Source organism: Neoarius graeffei, chromosome 3 (genome assembly GCF_027579695.1).
Source record: "Neoarius graeffei isolate fNeoGra1 chromosome 3, fNeoGra1.pri, whole genome shotgun sequence".
NCBI lineage: Eukaryota > Metazoa > Chordata > Actinopteri > Siluriformes > Ariidae > Neoarius > Neoarius graeffei.
In genome coordinates this window covers 80435835-80451333 of record NC_083571.1, presented here as the reverse complement: position 1 = coordinate 80451333, position 15499 = coordinate 80435835, and the positions used below count along the sequence as shown (strand labels likewise).

The window sequence follows — 15499 nt, the reverse complement described above, 5'->3', positions numbered from 1 at the left end:
TGACAATCCTTTAATGTTTAAAAGAGAAATGTGTCCATGTTGGTTAAAAAAAATGCACTTACTGATTATTTTGCACACTTGCCAAAGAAAGACTTAATGTGCCTTATATAAACTGATCCAAATTATTTCCTCATTATCAGAAAATCCTGTTTACATTACAGTGAATATTTAAAATTTTTCAATAAACATGATGTTTCATTTTCATCTTGTGTACGTAACTGATAATATCCAGCCTCTTGATTAAGAGCGTCAAGAGAGACATCTGTTCTGTGGTGCCATCTATTGGGGTAAGGATTTTATAACTCCATCATTTATTGAATATTTCATCGCAGTTGACTGATGTGAAGAATTTAAAGTGCTGTGAGAGTTTTACGGTGCAGGATTTCATAACAGTGTAAGTGTGAAGTCATCAGTGCTGCTCATTCGATCAGATAAAGAACAGGCAAGTCAGTGTGATCGTCCTGTTTTTATTAAAACAACTCCGACCATATACACACCTCCGTTTCTGTAAAGAACACATGCATAGAGAATAAACCACAGTGACAGGCGGAGCGCGCGCGCACACACACATATATATACATACACAGACACACATCTCATCTTTCCCACGTCAGTGATGACGTTTAGGTTTCTAAAGCACAACTGATCCGTGGGTCCCTCTGTTGCTTACGATTTATTTACTGCTTGTATTGTACTTAGAGCTGATTAGTCGTGTGGGATTGATTTTAAATGTTTTTATAAAAGCATGACTGGCAAAAAAACGAGTCTAGTGTTTTGAGATGAATTGGTATGAATCGGCATAACTTCACCAGTGAGTTTGACTGAACGGACTCTTCGATGAAAGTGGTCGTTTGATGTAAAGTGCAGTAGTAAACACTTGTTCCCGGTCTGTGTACTATACAGTAGAGGAGTTCATGTTGAGCCTCCCAGTAAATACAGTATATCATTCATGGCACTTGGTTGTATATCTTCAAGCTGAAGTCGATTACCTGCTTAATGAGATATTGAACAGCAGATAAATTGTATCCCGTCCTTGGGTTCAACTCATCGTTACCAATTTCGCTCACTGATTGTCTTGCGAATAGTTTAGGGCAAATGGCTTTCGCAACTATATCTGTTTTCTACTATGTGGAATTTATAGGCATTGGGTACAAAAAATAAAATAAAAGCAAAGCAAAAAATGGTCCATCAAGAAAATTCATCCAATAACACAACAATTAGTAATATAAAACGATACTGCTTTTGGACCAAATATTAAAAGGATATTTGAGCATTCCAAAACTGATCAATACGGAGGCTTTTCACAATCCACTTAAACGCGATACGGGGACAGAAATGGGAGGCTCCGAGCCTCGGCACCAAACACAGATCTAAGTCTGTGAAGTAACAGCAGAATTCTTTATTTAGGGTCTTTTTTTTTTTTTCCGACCCTGTTCAGAGTTAGTGTTAAAAAGTGAGCAGCAGCGTCCTTGCTCTTTGGAAGAAGTTGTGTATATAATAGCATTGCACAATCGGTCTCTTTTGTAGTTAAAGCATAACGCATCAGTGTTGTTAGTCTTATTTTAAAACACGCACACATATATACAGTGTCTTGCAAAAGTATTCGTCCCCCTTGTCGCATTACAAGCTGGAATTAAAATGGATTTTGGGTTGGGTTAGCACCATTTGATTTACACAACATGCCTACAACTTTAAAGGTGCACATTGTTTTATTGTGACACAAACAATAATTAAGATGTAAAAACAGAAATCTGGTGTGCATAGGTATTCACCCCCTAAATAATTGCTGGTCCAACGAATTCCCTTCATAAGTCACATAATTAGTTGATTAAGATCCACCTGTGTGCAGTCAGTGTCACATGATCTGTCACATGATGTCTGTATAAATCAACCTGTTCTGGAAGGACCCTGACTCTGCTACACGACTAAGCAAGCAACATGAAAACCAAGGAGCCTCCAAACAGGTCAGAGACAAAGTTGTGGAGAAGTACGTATAGATCAGGGTTGGGTTAAAAAAATATCTCAAACTTTGAATATTCCACAGAGCACCATTAAATCCATTATAGCCAAATGGAAAGAATATGGCACCACTGCAAACCTGACAAGAGGAGGTCGCCCACCAAAACTCACAGACCAGGCAAGGAGGGCATTAATCAGAGATGCAGCAAAGACACCAAAGATAACACTGAAGTTGCTGCAAAGATCCACAGCGGAGATGGGAGTATCTGTCCATAGGACCACTTTAAGCCATACACTCCACAGAGAGGGGCTTTATGGAAGAGTGGCCAAAAAAAGACATTGCTTAAAAAATCACGTTTGGTGTTTGCCCAACAGCATGTGGCAGACTCCCCAAACACATGGAAGAAGATTCTCTGGTCAAATGAGACAATAATTGAACTTTTTAGCTATCATGGGAAATTCCATGTGTGGCGCAAACCCAACACCCTGAGAACACCATTCCTACAGTGAAGCATGGTGGTGGCAGCATCATGCTGTGGGGATGTTTTTCATCTGCAGGGACAGGAAAGCTGGTCAGGACTGAAGGAAAGATGGATGGCACTAAATACAGGGCGATTCTGGAGGAAAACCTGTTTGAGTCAGCCAGAGGTTTGAGACTGGGACGAAGGTTCATGGTCTAGCAAGACAATGACCCTAAACATACTCCAGCGTAGCTTTAGCAGTGGTTTAAAGGGAAACATTTAAATGTATTGGAATGGCCTAGTCAAAGCCCAGACCTCAATCCAATTGAGCATCTGTGGCATAACTTGAAGATTGCTGTACACCAACGCAACCCATCTAACTTGAAGGAGTTGGAGCAGTTTTAACTTGAGGAATGAGCAAAAATCCCAGTGGCTAGATGTGATTAAGCTAATAGAGACATACCGCAAGAGACTTGCAGCTGTAATTGCAGCAAAAGGTGGCTCTACAAGGTATTGACTTTGAGGAGGGTGAATACCTGTGCACACTCCAGATTTCTGTTTTTTCATCTTAATTCTTGTTTGTGTCACAATAAAACAACAATGTGCACCTTTTAAAGTGGTAGGCATGTTGTGTAAATCAAATGGTGCTAACCCTCCAAAAAATCTATTCTAATTCCAGCTTGTAATGTAACAAAACGGGACACACACACACACGCACACACAATGGTATAGCTGTTTCTCTTAAACCTAAACAAATCCTAATCCAGAGAGATTCTAATAGGGTTCAAGTGCCTAATCTAATCTAATCTCAGTGTTTTCCAGGCTGGCTCTCAGCCCCACCTCCAGGAACACATTTTTTTTGCTCCCAGTCTACCCACAGCAATTATCAACAAGATCTGGTTCACGTAAGGGGGGTAAAAAAGTGGCCTGTGTAGAAGAAAAGGGAACCAGTTTGGGCAGCACTGCCCTATCTAAAGGCATTGTATGCGTAATTAACAGTAGAACAGAACGTTAACAGAAAATAGCAATTTGTTTCCACCTTTACACAGACAAACAAATACAGCTATGTACCATTTTCATCTTCTATAACCAAAGTCTGAGCTAGCAGCCTGTCATAAGACCACTTATTTCTTGTTCATGGTTACCACTTTAAGAAAAGGCACCCGTATATCAAGCCACCTGAGATCTAAACTACAGCAGAAGCTACAGGACCCGCTGATGATACCTGAGCACAGGTTTCAAAAGCTTTAAATGAGGAAGCTTTACAGGCCGGAGCTGTGAGCTCGTTCAGCACAGGGTCGGTGCAGAGGTGTGGAGTGTTGATCGCGCACTGCCAGAGAACATCTGAAGAGGGCGCTGCAAGCCAAATCGCTGCGAGACACGCATGTGTGAGTCATGACCTTGTGCGCTCACAGTACTCGGTCCTTGACAGGAGCTGCGTCCAGTGTTTGAGACTTCACCTAGGACAGGAGGATGTGTGTTTTAGAATAATACAGTATTTACTCCTGCAACCCCGATTCCAAAAAAGTTGGGACAAAGTACAAATTGTAAATAAAAATAAAATGTAATGATGTGGAAGTTTCAAAATTCCATATTTTATTCAGAATAGAACATAGATGACATATCAAATGTTTAAACTGAGAAAATGTATCATTTAAAGAGAAAAATGAGGTGATTTTAAATTTCATGACAACACCACATCTCAAAAAAGTTGGGACAAGGCCATGTTTACCACTGTGAGACATCCCCTTTTCTCTTTACAACAGTCTGTAAACGTCTGGGGACTGAGGAGACAAGTTGCTCAAGTTTAGGGATAGGAATGTTAACCCATTCTTGTCTAATGTAGGATTCTAGTTGCTCAACTGTCTTAGGTCTTTTTTTGTCGTATCTTCCGTTTTATGATGCGCCAAATGTTTTCTATGGGTGAAAGATCTGGACTGCAGGCTGGCCAGTTCAGTACCTGGACCCTTCTTCTACGCAGCCATGATGCTGTAATTGATGCAGTATGTGGTTTGGCATTGTCATGTTGGAAAATGCAAGGTCTTCCCTGAAAGAGATGTCGTCTGGATGGGAGCATATGTTGCTCTAGAACCCGGATATACCTTTCAGCATTGATGGTGTCTTTCCAGATGTGTAAGCTGCCCATGCCACACGCACTAATGCAACCCCATACCATCAGAGATGCAGGCTTCTGAACTGAGCGCTGATAACAACTTGGGTCGTCCTTCTCCTCTTTAGTCCGAATGACATGGCGTCTCTGATTTCCATAAAGAACTTCAAATTTTGATTCGTCTGACCACAGAACAGTTTTCCACTTTGCCACAGTCCATTTTAAATGAGCCTTGGCCCAGAGAAGACGTCTGCGCTTCTGGATCAGGTTTAGATACGGCTTCTTCTTTGAACTATAGAGTTTTAGCTGGCAATGGCGGATGGCACGGTGAATTGTGTTCACAGATAATGTTCTCTGGAAATATTCCTGAGCCCATTTTGTGATTTCCAATACAGAAGCATGCCTGTATGTGATGCAGTGCCGTCTAAGGGCCCGAAGATCACGGGCACCCAGTATGGTTTTCCAGCCTTGACCCTTACGCACAGAGATTCTTCCAGATTCTCTGAATCTTTTGATGATATTATGCACTGTAGATGATGATGATATGTTCAAACTCTTTGCAATTTTACACTGTTGAACTCCTTTCTGATATTGCTCCACTATTTGTCAGCGCAGAATTAGGGGGATTGGTGATCCTCTTCCCATCTTTACTTCTGAGAGCCGCTGCCACTCCAAGATGCTCTTTTTATACCCAGTCATGTTAATGACCTATTGCCAACTGACCTAATGAGTTGCAATTTGGTCCTCCAGCTGTTCCTTTTTTGTACCTTTAACTTTTCCAGCCTCTTACTGCCCTGTCCCAACCTTTTTGAGATGTGTTGCTGTCATGAAATTTCAAAATGTCTCACTTTTGACATTTGATATGTTGTCTATGTTCTATTGTGAATACAATATCAGTTTTTGAGATTTGTAAATTATTGCATTCCGTTTTTATTTACAATTTGTACTTTGTCCCAACTTTTTTGGGATCGGGGTTGTAATTAATCAGCAGCACATGCAATGCAGCGATTTATTAAACAGATCAGCATTCTGTAGTAATTTATGGACAAAGCAACTCTAGTGTCTCTGCTCACATAATTTAGAAGCCAAGAGTTTAAAACAATAGCCAAATTATGTGAAGGCTGGATGGAATGATGTCAAAGTGCACCAACACGCAGACACACACATGCATACTCCCACAGGCCAAACAGGCCCGGGGTGTACCTCTAGTAGCCCAGGGAGGAGTGAAGGACAAAGACGAGGGAGAGGGAGAAGAAAAGGAGCAGCCTAAAGAGTTGATCCTGAGCTCGTTCTTCTGGAAATACTCACAGTGAAAAAGAGAAACAGGAATGGAAAATCGGAGTGAAATTGAACAAAGGGACACGGCATTGCACAGATGTTACGCTGTGTTCGCTTCTGTTACTTTCATAATGATGAAAATGTTTGCGCAGAGCATTTAAATACACTGACTGTCGTATTCCAAAGCATACTGTATATTACTACAGTGAAAATGATGACAATATAGTAATGCACTGAATTCTGATACTGATCCTGACAGGCATTTTTTTGTTTAGTCAAATTTTACGACTTGGGTGACACTGACTCACGGATACAGACTCCTGCAGTCGTATAACCTTTCACTTGGACGTAGATTGTACACGCATGACATCAGTGAGTTCAAGAACATTTTTATGAAACCGCGAGCAAACAGAAGGTGATCGTCAGTTGACGCTGGTTTTATACACTCACCGGCCACTTTATTAGAAACACCCATCCATCTGACAGCAGCACAATGCATCAAATCATGCAGATACAAATCAAGAGCTTCGGTTAATGTTCACTTCAAACATCAGAATGGGAAAAACTATGATCTCAAAGTGTGATTTTCTTTCACTGTGGCATGGGTGTTGGTTTGAGCCAGATGGACTGCTTTGAGTATTTCAGAAACTGCTGATCTCCTGGGGTTTTCACACACAACAGTCTCTAGGGTTTACACAGAATGGTGCGAAAAACAAAAAAAACATTGAGCGAGCGCCAGTTCTGTGGGTGGAAACAAACGTTTCATTGATGAGAGGTCAGAGGGAAAATGGCCAGATTGGTTTGAGCTGCCAGGAAGGATATAGCAACTCGTAAAATCACTCTTTACAACCGTGGTGAGCAGAAAAGCGTTTCGGCATACAGCAGCAGAACACCACATTGGGTTCCGTTCCTGCAGCCAAGAACAGGAATCTTAGAATCAAGAACAGGTTCCTATTAAAGTGGCCGGTGAGTGTATTTCACCCATTTGATCTTTGGGGGCAGCGAAAATCACTTTTTGATACTTTTTCGGAACTTTTTCCTGATTTTCTCCCATGACCTCAGCTCTCCACTATATCACACGACAGCTACCAACCAGGGAGGGTGAAGGCTATCCGGATGCATCTTTTCAAACTGCTTGCTCATGCAACACGGAGGAAAGTGCTATCCACCCACCTCCGTATGCATGAGCTGACTGATGCCCATGATTCACTAATTGGCTGTAACTGACAAGAGAGGTTATGATACTCCTCTCTCCTTGAGAGTATGGCCAATTTTACTCTCTTGGGATTCAGCGAATGCTTTTCTGTTGGACCACTCGGGAGCACACTTTGATACTTTCTTGTCCAGATGTGCATACAGACCAAGACCGTCAACAAAGTGTTTAGATTGGGGCTCCAAACTGCACCTCCTCCCTCTACCACTAAAGAGTATTGTGCGTCCTGCCCATGAAGGAACCAGGATTACCAGCAGGAGGGGCACTTTCCTAAATTTGGGGTACTTTTGGAGAAGTAGTGGCTCAGTAGTTAAGGTTCTGGGTTTCTGATTAGAAAGGCGGTCAGGGGTCCAATCCCCAGGGGCACCATATCACGGTAACCCCAACTTCCCAACAAGCTGGGATATGCAAAGAAAAGCATTTTCACTGTATTGTAAAGAATATTTGATAGATAAAGGCATTCGTCTTCTCTTTTTCCTTCTTTGAACTGAAACATCACTCACTGGGCCTATAGCTGGTCCGATGCGTGAAAACATTCATCACATTACTGGGTTGTCATGAGATTGTCACAGGGACCGAAAAAGTGCAACCCACAATTCATTACAAGAGGTTCTACTCAATGGACTTCCTAGGTCAGAAGGAGGACAGTGGTTTCTGTTCAGTTCTCAATTTGAGAGCTGACACCTGGTCCCTGAAGGTTTTCTGTTCTATAGACCCCTTTCACATGACGTCACCGCGCCGCGAGATTTTGTTAGGCGCCATATTGGAAGACCAAGTACATGCACTCACAATATAAAACAAAGTACGAGCGAGAGTAAAGTGACACGATGGATGATAATTCTGGTTATGTGAGTACATTACCAGCTGCAGAAAGGGCACGGTATGTGGAGAAACTGGCTGTGATTGATGGGTTTGACCCATATGATAAGACTCAGGGCAAGGGAGAATGGAAACATAAGGAGGACCTGACACCAATTCTGCCATCTGTTTGCTACCCAGACATTGTAAACTATTTGTTGTTTACACCCAGTGCCTACACTCAGTGTTCGAACTATGCCGATATTTTCGGGAGGCCCCTTTTTTTCCCTTGGGGGTGTGTGTGCTTGCGCTTGTCTCGGAGCGCGGATCTCCAAACACATGAGAAGCCTATCTTACGCACATATCACGCGGACTCCACACCTCCACACACGCATCGTGTCTGAAGTCATAACTCATCAGGGGAAATCGTGTCTGCATTGGCATGTTCAAAAAACAACCTCGCGTCAACAATGATACCACACGCAAGAAAAACAAAAACAAACAGTCAGGCTACTCAACAACCAACCTGGCAGCAGCGAGCAAGCCCCAAACCATCCTAAATTATTATTATTAATAAATTGTAGAAGTCTGGGAGGCTTGCTCCTCATACAGTTATCAACTTGGGGCCACTTTAGCATGTTTTAAATCTGAATTTCTTGCGTTTGCTTACCTCAAAGTGTCCGCAGATCATGCACAGACTTATCCATTATATCCACAGTTTTTTGCCAAGTCTCACACAGGTTTCTTTCAAGTCTACTGTTGGGCCAATAAATCATAAATAAAACAGCTCAGATTTGTTTAAGTCGTTTGCCACTCCACTTTATTCTCGTGGGTTCACATACCGCTGCCGTTATTTCCCCCTAATCACGAGTTTGTTGGTCTTCCAAAATGGCGCAGGGTCTGTTTACTTCCGGTTTCGGGTGACGTCAGTGAAAGGGGTCTATATGTTAAGGTTATTACAGTTATATTCTGTAGTAACTGATTTTTTTTTCCTTGGTGTGTCACAGCCCTCAACACTTTCTCTGCTTATGACACGAGAGGTTGTGAAGGTGTGGCAGAATGGACTCACCTCAAGGTTTGTGCGAGCTTTTTTCAACACGTCTCGTGTCCTGGACACTGCGAAGAGACAAAGTGAGGCCACTGAATAGAGCATTGTGACAAACAACCAGAGCTGAGAAGTCACTCAAACGCTGTCGTGCATGCAATATTAATAATAACAAAGTTCTCATCAGTGTAAATAGGAAAAAAGAAGAGGAAGGAGATGTGATCACAGCTCACATTGGCTGAGGATGAATTGCTCCATGCTGTCTTTGGTGCGGTTGGAATTTCTCAGGGTCTCAAACGTATCTCTAAGGGTCTGTTCCTGTTCAGCTAGTTTGTGCTTCAGAGAAACAAGTTCTTCTTTCAAAGTTTGCTCCTACACACACACACACACACGACAGAGGCGACTACAATTATCAACAGTCCATAATTATCAACACCTTTTCAGATTTACCAATAAAAAAATTTTTACAAAAGTGAGTTTCAGTTACAACAGTTATTATTGGTTAATTAATCAACCAGAAGACCCCCCTCGCCCTTTGATCTTGTCGTCTGATGACGCAGCTCGTTACCAAAGATGGAATTTTTTTAGCACGATCAGCAATTTGAGGAAAACCCAGATGCTATCATTGCAGGTAAGCATGGTGGAAAGATCATGGACATGTTTTTACTGATCAAATTCACCAATATTTCATGATCTCCTTGTCGAAACCTACTTTGTTTCTTACTCTCTCATTTGACAGTCGCCATTTTTGTATCTAAACGTGCATTTGAGAAGTCACGTGAGGTGTCGATAAGTGATCACTTTCACCGATGTCCACCATTATCGACACCCTGTGGAATTAAGTGACATTTACAACTGTTATAGATCGAGCTTTGTGTAACATTGTTGAAGTAGATGAAGTGCTTTAAAAAAATAAAAGTGCTGTGATTTATATATATATATATTTTCTGATTCATAACAGAATGGAATGTTTATAGAGTATTTGGAATCATATTGCAATAAATAAAATTAGACCAGAATTAAATTTCTAGCATATAAAAAATTACATGCTTGAAATATTCAGATTTTTCTATTCCATTCAGATGATTTTTTTCAGTTTGTTGTAAATATCTACAACCCCGATTCCAAAAAAGTTGGGGCAAAGTACAAACTGTAAATAAAAACGGAATGCAATGATGTGGAAGTTTCAAAATTCCATATTTTATTCAGAATAGAACATAGATGACATATCAAATGTTTAAACTGAGAAAATGTATCATTTAAAGAGAAAAATTAGGTGATTTTTAAATTTCATGACAACAACACATCTCAAAGTTGGAACAAGGTCATGTTTACCACTGTGAGACATCCCCTTTTCTCTTTACAACAGTCTGTAAACGTCTGGGGACTGAGGAGACAAGTTGCTCAAGTTTAGGGATAGGAATGTTAACCCATTCTTGTCTAATGTAGGATTATAGTTGCTCAACTGTCTTAGGTCTTTTTTGTCGTATCTTCCGTTTTATGATGCACCAAATGTTTTCTATGGGTGAAAGATCTGGACTGCAGGCTGGCCAGTTCAGTACCCGGACCCTTCTTCTACGCAGCCATGATGCTGTAATTGAAGCAGTATGTGGTTTGGCATTGTCATGTTGGAAAATGCAAGGTCTTCCCTGAAAGAGACGTCGTCTGGATGGGAGCATATGTTGCTCTAGAACCTGGATATACATTTCAGCATTGATGGTGTCTTTCCAGATGTGTAAGCTGCCCATGCCACATGCACTAATGAAACCCCATACCATCAGAGATGCAGGCTTCTGAACTGAGCGCTGATAACAACTTGGGTCGTCCTTCTCTTTAGTCTGAATGACACGGCGTCCCTGATTTCCATAAAGAACTTCAAATTTTGATTCGTCTGACCACAGAACAGTTTTCCACTTTGCCACAGTCCATTTTAAATGAGCCTTGGCCCAGAGAAGACGTCTGCGCTTCTGGATCATGTTTAGATACGGCTTCTTCTTTGAACTATAGAGTTTTAGCTGGCAACGGCAGACGGCACGGTGAATTGTGTTCACAGATAATGTTCTCTGGAAATATTCCTGAGCCCATTTTGTGATTTCCAATACAGAAGCATGCCTGTATGTGATGCAGTGCCGTCTAAGGGCCCGAAGATCACGGGCACCCAGTATGGTTTTCCGGCCTTGACCCTTGCGCACAGAGATTCTTCCAGATTCTCTGAATCTTTTGATAATATTATGCACTGTAGATGATGATATGTTCAAACTCTTTGCAATTTTACACTGTCGAACTCCTTTCTGATATTGCTCCACTATTTGTCAGCGCAGAATTAGGGGGATTGGTGATCCTCTTCCCATCTTTACTTCTGAGAGCCGCTGCCACTCCAAGATGTTCTTTTTATACCCAGTCATGTTAATGACCTATTGCCAGTTGACCTAATGAGTTGCAATTTGGTCCTCCAGCTGTTCCTTTTTTGCACCTTTAACTTTTCCAGCCTCTTATTGCCCCTGTCCCAACTTTTTTGAGATGTGTTGCTGTCATGAAATTTCAAATGAGCCAATATTTGGGATGAAATTTCAAAATGTCTCACTTTCGACATTTTGATATGTTGTCTATGTTCTATTGTGAATACAATATCAGTTTTTGAGATTTGTAAATTATTGCATTCCGTTTTTATTTACAATTTGTACTTTGTCCCAACTTTTTTGGAATCGGGGTTGTACCATGTATTACAATATCAGTAGACATTTTATATTTTGGTTCGAGGAATGACATGCGACCTTTGACCTGGATTTTCATGTGGTCACAATGTCAATTGCCTGTTGACATTTATTGGTAAACTACTAAACTAGAAATTAATACAAACAACGAATGATTAACAAAATGTGATCTATGAAAATACTTAGAAAATGGAACAAAAAGATTTTCTGACAGGTTAAACATTATCAGTTCATTTGTTTACAAACATTAGAATTACTTCCTCATTCATGTAAGCACCGACACTGATATATTTATATAAAAGATATTTTGTACTAAATATGTCTGTGTAAAACAAATTTAAAATAAAAACTATGTTTTGCTAACTTAATACCGCGTACTGATTTTTAAAAAAATAAATAATCATCTGGATGTCGATAACTGGACAAAAGTGGTCAAGAATTGTGGAACGGTGTCATGTGATCTGATACGCTAAGTAATCGGGACTCAACTTGTTTTTTTCCCCAGTGGACGTTTGAGTAATTATTCATGCACTTTATTCTATTCTATTCATGCACTATTCTACTATTCTATTATTCTACTTTTGCAATAGCCAAAAGATTAAGGTGTCGATAATTGTAGCAGTTGCTTCTCTCTCTCTCTCTTGAAAATGTGTCCTTTCTCCAGTGCATAGATTATATCACAGAGGATCATGAAAGACACAGTGTTGGTTGGGTATGTGTGGTCTCAGCACTAGGAATCTACCTTTTGATGCTCTGGTGTTGTGGTCTCAGCACTAGGAAGAGCAGCCCTCCAGAATATTTTGAGGACAGAAGCCACCTCCTCCAGAATACGCTTTAAGGTCTTGGTGTTGCTCAGCAAGTTGCTTAAACAACCCTGAATGGAGAACAACATGAACATGTAACCAAACATTAAAGGAGCAGTCTGTCATTTTAGAGAAAAACACTGAAAAGCCTTCCACCATGTCTGCTGAACCTATGTAAGGAAAAGACAAAGAACTAAGCAAGCTGTGTTCTGCCAGTGGGCGGAGCTAATTTGCAGACCGGAAAAATGGAAATCAGATCCTCATCTCATCTCATTATCTCTAGCCGCTTTATCCTTCCACAGGGTCGCAGGCAAGCTGGAGCCTATCCCAGCTGACTATGGGCGAAAGGCGGGGTACACCCTGGACAAGTCGCCAGGTCATCACAGGGCTGACACAGAGACACAGACAACCATTCACACTCACATTCACACCTACGGTCAATTTAGAGTCACCAGTTAACCTAACCTGCATGTCTTTGGACTGTGGGGGAAACCGGAGCACCCGGAGGAAACCCACGCGGACACGGGGAGAACATGCAAACTCCACACAGAAAGGCCCTCGCCGGCCCCGGGCCTCGAACCCAGGACCTTCTTGCTGTGAGGCAACAGCGCTAACCACTACACCACCGTGCCGCCCCGGAAATCAGATCCTGAATTGAAGAAATTAGTTAACACGGTGTTAACACCAAGATGTAATGTGATGTTTCCAGAAAGGTGCTGCTGCTGCTTACTGGACAAACACCATACAGTATCTCTAAGCACTATGATTGATTCAAAGCCTGAAGCTCCTCTACCTCAATTCACAAGACATGAAAGTCACCAAACTTTGGCTTCCCAAACCACTCCATGGAGAAGAGCAATCCATGAAAGTCAGTCACTCTCAGTAATTGCTTTATTCTGGTCTGGGTCATGGTGGATCCAAAGCTGATCCTGGGACCAGTCCATCACAGGGCATCACACACATACACTCACACTTACAGCCATTTAAATTAGCCAACTGTACCTCCTGGGATGTTTCTGGGAGGTGGGAGGAAACCGGAGAACCTGGAGAAAGCCCATGCAGCCATGAGGAGAACATGCAGAGAAAGTCCACATGGACATGTCTGTGAAGATTCTCAGTCATCCAGGTCATAGTAACTGTGGGTGGTAAAAGAGAGCAACTGGACTTGCTTGAAGATTCTTGAAGACGTTTCACCTCTCATCCGAAAGGCTTCTTCACTTCTGTCTGACTGGTAGGGAGTATCAGGTATTTATCCTCTCATGGATAAATACCTGATATTGGAAAAAACATGGATTACTGTCCACATGGACAGTAATCCATGTTCAAGATTGAACTAGGGACCTTGGAGCCGTCGGGCAGCAAAGCTACTTGACGCCGTGCCACTATGCCACCCCACCTGGGCGGCACGGTGGTGTAGTGGTTAGCACGGTCGCCTCACAGCAAGAAGGTTCCGGGTTTGAACCCAGTGGCCAGCGAGGGCCTTTCTGTGTGGAGTTTGCATGTTCTCCCCGTGTCTGCACGGGTTTCCTCCGGGTGCTCCGGTTTCCCCCACAATCCAAAGACATGCAGTTAGGTTGACGTGGGGCGGCCTTGGGCTGAGGTGCCCTTGAGCAAGGTACCTGACCCCTGACTGCTCCCCGGGTGCTCTGGTGTGGCTGCCCACTGCTCTGTGTGTGCGTGTGTTCACTGCTTCAGATGGGTTAAATGCAGAGGATGAATTTCACTGTGCTTGAAGTGTGCATGTGACGAATAAAGGTTTCTTCTTCTTAATTTAATTTAATTTCTCACCCATGAATCTCTTGGATAGCTGGGATTCTGACTGACCTCATGCAGATTGATCTCCATGCTAGACTGCAGCACTGCCTCCATCTTGCAGATGAGCACTTTGCCCTCCAGGAGCTGCTGCTGGAGGGCGCTGAAGTTGTCCCAGTGGCCCACAACATGACTCCCTGTCCTGCAGGCGAACGAGCCATCTTGGACTTCACCCTTGTGACATCCTGTACAGGGGTTTGGTTTGTTTGTTCCGATTACAGATCACTCAGTACTTCCCTTAACATACTCTCACATCATTATCACAATCTGGGGTGAGTTTCCCGAAAGCCTCTTAAGGCCAAGAGTGTCTTTAATTACCTCGGCAAGCTAATGTGGATCTAATGTTTTCCCGAACATCATCATAGCCCAAGTAATCCTCTAGTTGGCTCTGAATATATGATGGACCTGGACCACGCTTTCAAAATAAAGACTGTATCCTCACAGCCGAATACACAGAATGTGCTACGCCTCCGAGGGACTCTCACAGTCAGCGGGGGAAACTGGTGTTGAATGAATATGCTGCTGGTCTTCAATTATTTTTCTTGTACATTGCAAGTATATCGAGTTAATTATTAAATAAATATTCGCAAAACATTATGAATATATTTCAGTAAGTTATGGAATTACATCTAGATATCGGAATGTCACATTGATATCGCTACATTTTAATCAAATTTAACTCCATTAGGCGAGTGATTCTCTCATTTAGTGTCATAAATGAGACACATTTCTGCACCTGTAACGTGTGTGTGTGTGTGTGTGTGTGTGTGTGTGTGTGTGTGTGTGTGAGAGAGAGGGAGAGAGCGAGAGAGTTAGGTTTTGATCTCCATGTACCTAAGGAGGTTGAATTGACCTCCTTTTTTATCCCCCTCTGGCTGAAAGACCCGAAGGGGGATTATGTCATGGCGATGTCCGTCTGTCCATCTCGGGAAGGGTGCTCACCTTCTGAAATCAACTCCTCTCACAGTTTTTGGAGGAATTTCATGAAACTTGGCAGGATTCTTTGTTATATGTCGGTAATATGCATATTGTAATTGCGTTCAATTCGGTCACATTTTACCAGAGTTGTGGCCCTTGATTAACAACCTTGTAGGGGTTGACCGACAATCGGCCTGGCCGATATATCAGGCCGATATTCTGCATTTTTAGGGTTATCGGTATCAGCCATAATTTCCACCGATATGCCGATAACATGCCTTTTTGCAGCCATTTCGTTCCTAACGCGACTGTCACTGCACGTCCTTTCCTGCACTCGCCTCTCTGAGTTCAAGAACACGGTCCCGCCCACCACAACATCTGATTTGTT

General features: G+C 42.2%; 1 protein-coding gene across 5 annotated transcripts in view; it reads right to left on the bottom strand.

Annotated features, from left to right (window-relative positions):
* Positions 1-451: 451 nt before the first annotated feature.
* The window catches only part of pde4dip (phosphodiesterase 4D interacting protein), a 162706-nt gene continuing 147658 nt past the window's right edge, over positions 452-15499 (bottom strand). For all 5 annotated transcript variants that reach the window (XM_060917440.1, XM_060917437.1, XM_060917442.1 and 2 more), the window contains 5 exons: positions 14206-14378; positions 12321-12452; positions 9098-9236; positions 8889-8935; positions 452-3880 (listed from right to left, as the gene is read on the bottom strand). In XM_060917440.1, coding sequence (XP_060773423.1) covers positions 3830-3880; positions 8889-8935; positions 9098-9236; positions 12321-12452; positions 14206-14378 — 542 coding nt within the window. In that variant the 3' untranslated portion in view covers positions 452-3829. The remainder of the gene's footprint in view (positions 3881-8888; positions 8936-9097; positions 9237-12320; positions 12453-14205; positions 14379-15499) is intronic.